Source organism: Lepisma saccharinum, chromosome 4 (genome assembly GCF_977018435.1).
Source record: "Lepisma saccharinum chromosome 4, izLepSacc3.1, whole genome shotgun sequence".
Lineage (NCBI taxonomy): Eukaryota > Metazoa > Arthropoda > Insecta > Zygentoma > Lepismatidae > Lepisma > Lepisma saccharinum.
In genome coordinates this window covers 29,384,143-29,392,643 of record NC_139232.1, presented here as the reverse complement: position 1 = coordinate 29,392,643, position 8,501 = coordinate 29,384,143, and the positions used below count along the sequence as shown (strand labels likewise).

General features: G+C 39.4%; 1 protein-coding gene across 1 annotated transcript; it reads right to left on the bottom strand.

The window, feature by feature from the left end:
* Positions 1–280: 280 nt before the first annotated feature.
* Positions 281–682, bottom strand: LOC145986871 (uncharacterized). The gene has a single exon (XM_083121340.1). It carries the CDS (start codon positions 680–682, stop codon positions 281–283), a length of 402 nt encoding a protein of 133 aa, XP_082977466.1.
* Between the last annotated feature and the right edge of the window lie 7,819 nt (positions 683–8,501).

The following is an 8,501-nucleotide window of genomic DNA, read 5'->3' as shown; positions in this document are numbered from 1 at the left end:
GGCAACTGTAGGCTCTGTAACACATGTAATTCAGCATAATGTCTTTCCCATATTTCTCTTATGTCACTAGTAATAGGTTCATCCCAATTAAACTGTTCCTTCCACAGTGAATTAATATTTTAGCTAAACATAGTGACTGAGGATAGTAATGCGAGTGGATCAAATATGCGAGCTACCTCACACAGCAACAACCTTTTGGTTAATACAGGGTGTTCACTAGGTGGGTTAATGGTGAAACTCAAATGATCAGTATGCGGGTGGCACACAAGGGCAAGTGTTCTTATGAATTCGCTGCTATGGATGTTTTATCTCGCAAATACTCAGGAATACTGTTCAACACGTCAGCATGATCTGAAGTCCACTTATGCAACTCAAATCCATCCTTTCTCAACAATTGGGTCAATTGTTGCTGCATTTCTATTGCTTCTGGAACACTGTCAGCTCTACTGCATACATCGTCCATATAAAACTGTTGCTTTAAGACTTCTGCTGCAATCGGGTAATTTTCACCTTCATCGTCAGCTAACTGACGCAAGACTCTCGTAGCAAGAAAAGGAGCTGGTGCCATGCCATACGTGAGCGTATTTAAACGATAAACAATCACAGTTTGATTGGGGGACTCTCTCCACAAAAATAATTGGTAGTCTCTGTACTGGGGATCCACTTTTATCTGGTGATACATCATCCGCACGTCACTTGTCAATGCAATAAGATAGCCACGAAAAAATAACTAAATGGATAGTAGCTCTGGCTGTTGTTTACCTCTATTCATTAACACGTCATTCAAGAACACGTCTGTGCTAGTTTTACTCGATGCATTAAAAACTACCTTCAGTTTCGTACTTGTGCTTGTCTCTTTTGTTATAGAATGATGCGGAATGAAATAAGAATCAGCAGGGGTGTTGAGTGGTTCAAAATCCGCCACTGGTGTCATATGATTCAACGCAATGTACTCCTGCATGAATGACTTGTACAGGGTAAGCCAAAATGATGGACCCGATTTCAGACATTTATTCTGTGAAATATAATAAACAAATGTTATTGTGAGACATGTGCTAAGAAAGGTGAACTGTCAAAGTTTTTTCAAACAAATCCCAAGTGTTCTATGCGAGCACCTTGCGTAACACGGCACACATCAAGCCGATAGTCTATCTCCTGCCAAACCTTGTGTAGCATGTTGCGGTCAATATCAGCAATGGCTGCTGTGATGCGGGCACGCAGATCATCCAATGATGTTTGAAGTGGTGGTACGTAAACATGATCCTTGACAAAACCACACATGAAGAAATCACATGGGGTCAAGTAGGGGGAACGAGGTGGCCAATGAAGGAGAGGTCGATCCTCCGGAGATTCACGGCCTATCCAACGTTGTTCCAATGCCCCATTGAGATGGTCCCGAACGCTGCCATGGTAATGCGCAGAGGCACCATCCAATTGGAGAATGAAATCTGCGCTATCCTCTGCAAGGAGCCATAGTTGCAGCATATCAAGGAAAACAAGTCCTGTCACAGTACGTTCATGGAAGAAAAATGGCCCATAAATCTTTTCATGGGAAATGGCACAAAAAGGCATTCACTTTGGGAAAATCGCGTTCGTGTTCCACAAATTCATGGGGTTAGCAATTCCCCAAATCCTTACGTTGTGTCTATTCACTTTCCCTGAAAGGTGAAAAGTTGCTTCATCACTGTAAATTAACCTCTCTTGACTAAGCAAACATTTCATCCCCTTATCCTTTGAATAACCTAACTCATCGCGGTTGACCTTATATGGTAAGCGCACGAAGTACCGACCATCATCTTCGCGATAATGTGTTCGGAAGAAATGTTCCTCGCACAATTGTTCTTCTTGACTCGGCACTCGTAAGTTAGGAATCTTCTCCGATTAAAAAAAAAAATATTCAGAGTTTCGTTCAGATAATTTTCTTGTACAACAATGTCATAAGAAGACAGAGATTGTTGAGGTCTTTGTTGAGACGTTTTGCCACAAGCAACCCATCCCAAGCGGGTTTGAATAGCCACGGGTTCATTCATTCTCTCCTCTCTTCTTCCACTCATTAGTAACAATGGGAAAAGATCAGCCCCGATAAGCAACTGAATAGTGTCAGGTTTGTGATATGAACGATCGACAAGTTCAATGTTACGTAAATGTTTAAAACTCAGGGTGTTTGGTACACACGCTTGTGTTGCTGTGTTGGATATTTTGTTCACACCTAAGGGCGAACAATGATAGGGTCTGTCCCCGTTTTTAGAGAGTATGTTCAAGTTCACCGTAGAGTGTGAATTGCCGGCGTTTACACCCAAATTTCCAGTAAACGACACGAACAATTTTTTACGTTTCAAGCCTAATGATTGGACTGCTTTTTCGCACAAAAAAGATTTTTCACTAGCACTATCCAAAAGTGCAGGGAGTGAATCTGGTTTTGCTTATCCTTTACTCTCACAATAGCAGTCGGTAACAAGACACGCGTTGCGTCACACTGCGTATCAGCTGTTATATGCGAGACCCCTTGCGGCGTTGCCACGTTTCCACTTACCTTAGCTCTTTGCGAAGTTTCACGATGTATAAACGTGTGGTGCAGTTGAAACCCAAGCCCCTCGATTTCACAAACACTTCCCTATCTGGGACAGACAGACTCATGTATTATTTACATTTACTCAAAAAAATCGATTCTTGACACATAGGGCAAGAGGACAACACGTGAAATGAATTAGCACTTCCTCTAGCACTGAGTTCACTGTTGGATGTGGCGGTTTCCTTTGGGATCCTGGTTGCGGATCCTTGGAAGATGTAGATCCTGCGAGCGCTCTCGCTCTGTTTTCCAGGTAGCCGCTCAGCTGTTCGAAAGTAGGAAGTTGCTCGGACGACACGTTCAGCTCCCATTGTTGCCTCGAAGTACTGTCCAATTTCTCCACTGTATGAAACACTAGGATAGCGTCCCAATGTTGCACTGGAATGTCCAACACACGTAAAACTCGAACACATTCTGTCGTCACGTCAACAAGCTTGCGTAAGCCGACAGAAGACTCAGTTTGTAATGAGGGTTGAGACACAAGCCGCTCAATTGTGTCGTTCACTAGTGCGTGTTTCTGTTCATATCTGTTAGTGAGAATGTCCCATGCTTCTTTGTAATTCGAATCGGTTATTGCTATAGACAGTAACAATAACGTGGGTTCACCACGGACGCTCGATTTCAAAAACTGTAGTTTTTGCGGGGAAGAAAGTGACGCGTTGTTGTGTACGGACGTCACGAACAAGTCTCTAAAAGAATCATTCCATGACTATGTACCTGAATATTCTGGACGTTGCTTTAATATATGAACATGTTGCATTCCTCTCTCTGAACAAATAAGTAATATTTTCATCCAATAAAGCAAGTAATATTTGATCTTACTCGAACACAAGATATGTTAATTCTTATTCTTATTGCAGCAAACAATGATTCTTTCTGAAGTTTTGGCAAAGATTTTAACTTTTCCATTCATAGATATATAAGTAAACTGTATATAAACTTTCAAATGTCACATGCATACAGTATACAGTATGGAAACGTATGGGGCAGCTTTATATAACACTTTATTAAGCAGTGTGGTAATGAAAGGCAATTATCTAACTTTTTGTCTTAAAAATATGAAGCGTTTTAGACGTGAATATATTATGAATTTAAAACTGAAATGACTCGTCGTTATTTCCGGGTTCAATTTCCCTCCTGAACATAGATGATATATGTAGGCTATTTCTTCGTAAGTTTCATCCAACCATCACTCACTCTCAACTTCCCACTTAGCCAAAAGTTACACAAATGAGACCTAGATAATACAATTATGATTCAGATCGATACACCCATTTAGAGATTAACGATTTCATTGTACGCTTCTATCATTCTAATTAATTTACTCTAATAGGAAGAGACTTAAAAAATACGCGCACACACACACACACATACATATACAGTGTGTATCAAAAGTCCCTTACCACCCCTTGTAAACTCCACAGTGATATATTTTCATGGAATTTGATATGGGCGATACATAATAGGCCTATGGGGACACCTTTTGGAGTATGTCACGCGGACGGCCGCCATGTTGGTTCCGCCATCTTGAATTCAACTTTCTTATTTAAAATGATAGGTGGGTCATGTGATACATAACCATATACTATAATTTCGTCAGGATGTCAAATCTGAAATCAGATTTCATGTAACTTCATTTGGTGAAAAGTTATTGACGTTACATGAACGTCATATAATATTGGTCTTTATGTTACGCATTATCGTGTCACCTACATTCAATAAGTGAAATGCTGAAATTTTGTACATTTTCAGTGATTCTGGGATGACAAAGGTTAGAGTTTCATATGAAGCTTCAAGCGAACTTCTCTACATCACTCCTTCCAGAAGAAAAATTGATATTGCAGGTAATTGCGATTTAACCTTCATTTTATTCACTGACTGCTCATGAAAATTAACTAAATCACGTGTAGAATGAAACATTACGTGTTCAGTATTGATATTCTCTACACCTACATTTTTGTAAATGCTATTAATTTGAAATGAATCCCATCGCCCTCATATTGCAAAAATACATATTAATACCCTGAAATTAGATATATTTCAATTCTTATCGCCTGATTTAACTTCGTCGATATATGCTACTAGCCTTAGTCCTCTCTTTCAAATTTCCTGCTTTCTCTACATTTTCATGTTATGAGCTTAGTTGTTATTCTGTTTTGTACAAACTCCTTAATAAAACACTTATAACCGAATCTTACGAGCTTTATTAAACATGGACCTGTTTAATATAGCAATATTTTCACAACACATACTTTATTCTAATTACAGTACTTCGTACAATATTCAACGCATTTTCATTTTAAATCTGTGTTGAGAGACATTTGTGGGAGATTTACGTTTCAGCACTGAAAAGAATGTTTCGTAATCCATTGTTTTGGTTACAGAAAGAATAAATAAATAAAATAAAAACGAAGTGAATAACTGTATTTGAATTTTGCACTGCAATAACTCTCATACAAACCTAGTTAGCTTAGCCATGGTTATCGAAAAAAATCACATTATGAGTTTGAATTTTGCATTACAATTAAGGCCAGGTAAATATAATGAATTTTAAATAGCTAGGTGAGCCACTTGTTTAATGAATATTGCCACTTTTCTTAAATCTAAATCCATATCTAATTCCATATTTTAGTAAAACAACTAAATATGAATTTACATATCTCACACTTAAATCCTTTCATTGGTAATGAGTAGGGGCGGATTTTTGCATATTTGCATTTTTTCCTTAAGGAAAATTCATATGCTGTTAACGGATTTATCCATTTCACTTGATGTGGACTACTCTGGTAAAGATTTATAGTGCATATAAATGCATATTTGGGACGTTAGTGCATAATTTAACTTAACGTGCATATATTGGGAGGAATTTTCATGTAATTGTCTGTTTCAAGTTTGTCTGCTTCATTTTCCCCGTTCATTGTGTCAGCATTAAAATAATAGCCTACTTCGTCTGGTCATGGGCGATTTTTTGGTGATTTTCTTCACGAAAGTAGTAGTGATTTGAAGTGCTAATTTTAATTAAAGTAATTGGAAGGAGAAAGATGGCAGTCCTATAGAAACTGAAATAGCGTCCGTGGGACTTGTGTACTTATTGATATATTTAAAGCCGTTTTTGTGGGTGTATAACACAGTCCATATTTTTGATAAGGAAAATTGTCACAATTGCATCACTTACAGATAGGGGACAAAATATTACGAACACCTGTGAAATTAGAGAAAATCTTTATTAATATGGGGTTGGACCACCCTGTGACTAAAATACACTTTGTATGCGACGTGGGATGGACGCATAGAGGTCATGCACAATGTTTAAGGGAATATCGAGCCAATCTTCCTCCAGAGCAGTCTCAAATTCCGAAAGTGTGGCTGGAGGCGGACTTCGAGCACGCAGTTTCGACTCCAAATATCCCCACAAATGTTCTATAATGTTTAAGTCAGGGGACTGTGGGGGCCATTCAAGATGTCCTACTTCATAGTCATGTTCTTCGAACCATGTTTGGACAGACCCAGCAGTGTGGATAGGAGAGTTGTCGTCTTCAAAAGCGGCCGCTTCCCAGGAAATAAAGTCTGGACAAAGGGATGGAGTTGTCCCCCAGAATGCTCCGATGGTGATTGGCGTTGATCTTCCCATGCAGATAAACAAGTGGTCCCACACCGTACCAAGATATCGCATCCCATACCATAATGGACCTACTTCCATGCTTCACAGTTGGCAAGAGGCAGTCAGGATGAAACGCATCTCGGTTCTCCACACATAAACGCGCCCGGTGGTCTGAAATAACGTGAATGTTGATTCATCAGACCATATGACGTGTTGCCACTCCTGTGGGGACCAACTTCTGTGAGCTCTGCACAATTGGCGTCGCTTGACAGCATAACGTGATGTCACCAATGGCTTACGAATTGTAACTCTGCCATGAATGTTTGCAGCATGGAGTTCCCTTTTGACAGTTTTGGTTGAAGTGGGGTCCTGGAGATGCCTGTTCATTTCAGATGTTATCTCGGATAACGATTGTTTGGGCTTTCGGGCCACTATGTGCTTCAACGCCCTCTTATCCCGAGCAGCAAGCTTTGTCTTTCGTTCACTGTTGTGCTTTGAAGACGCCATCTTACCTTGTGTTGTGGACGGCTCATACTGTTCATAACGGCTGATACTGTGTTCCTTGCACACCCCACAAGGTTTGCGGTTTCCGTCACCGTGGCTCCAGCTGAACGTGCTCCAACAATCATGCCTCTTTGGAACTCTGTCAGATCTGACATTGCAGCAACTTTAGAGAGCTTACGATAAACTAATGCACCACCAATGACTGCTGTTGACAGACTAATACCTTTCCCTTCACGGCCACTAGGTGGCAGACTTCAGTGCCAGGTGGTGCTGCTGTATTGCCGGTGTGAAATGTGGCATACTTTTTCACAGGTGTTCGTATTATTTTGTCATGTATATAACCTGCAGCTAGTCACGGGACGAGACGAGACTGACCATGTGTCTAGTCTCGTTTTCGAGACGAGACACGAGACGGGACGAGACGGTTCATGAAAAGTCTCGTCTCGTCTCGGAAGTCTCGAAAAATACAAACAAAATAATTAATCAGTTACAAATAATTATTTACTAGGAATAAAGTATTCTTGTTTGAAACCCATATCAACGTGTATTACAACCAAAAGAATGCTATCCTTCTTATTTTTAACACTCTTTCGAAATCTAGCATAACTTCCATTTTTCTATGTATTCTAGCGTAATAATTATGTTATACTAGTACTCCAGATTCCAGTACATTACTAAAATACCGATTCAGATATCTATTTGTAAAAATATTGTGATAAGAGAACTGTTCTCGATAATTTTTTGAGTGAGAAATTTATGAAAATATTGTAAACATTACGAAGAAAACTGCGGGCTTTGTTTGCTCTTCCATATTAATGAAATTATTTGTTTATCCTTAAAACAGGTGGAATGTAACGCTTTCAAAGTCAAGAAAATAAAAACTACTGCTATAGCGCGTAAGCTATAGTAAGGCAGGCATAATTGTTATCGTTACAACACGATATATTCCCATATAAGGAATTACAGAAGTTCCACGTAAAATCGTGTCATCTAAGGAACTGACCAAATGTAAGGTCTGTAATCTGCCTTGCTGTCTGTAATCCCTCCCCCACACCTCGCGGTCAGGAACTAAAGATGGAACAAAAGAACGCTTGAATCCAGTAAAGAGATATAATCAATTAAAAGTAAGGGACTGATTTGTGGCATAACTTCAATATCCTCTCATGCTTGTCGCGTCGCTTCGGTTCTCGACTGGATTCTGTGAAACAGCCAATCAGAGCAAAGTTTGACCATGTGAAGATAATCTGTGAGTTTGCAAAGGGGAGTTTTTGTCTGTGGTTTTCGAGTGCTTGCTGTTTTTGTTAGTTTCTCCGTTTCTCGATAAAAAAAGTAAAGAGATAATATGCAGGGCGTTCGTGGTCAGTTCATTAATATTTAGGTATTTATGCAAAGCGATGAGATGTGTAGGTGACTTTTTTTTCTTTTTAATTTCAGAATGAATCCTGTGAATCTCATGTAGGTACATCAAAAGCTTGTTCGGTACGCATTGATTACCATATTTTTTTTCGAGCCAATTTCTAGTCCATACTCTTCGTTTTTTTTATTTTTAATAAAAGCACAAAGCAGTATTCTTCAAATTGCTCGTCCATATTTACAGATTGTCTCGTCTGCGCAATGAATCATGGGAACAAAAGTATTAGGTCAGTCAAAAAATAAATGCAATCATGTTTTTTTTTTCACAGCAACAATAGAAAACTTACAATGATATAATTTCCAACATAGTGCCCCTGGACTTCAATACACTTGGTCCAACGTTTCACAAGCTCTCCGATACCCTGAGAAAAAAAGGTTTTTGGTTGAGCAGCAAGCCACGTATGCACCGCCTCC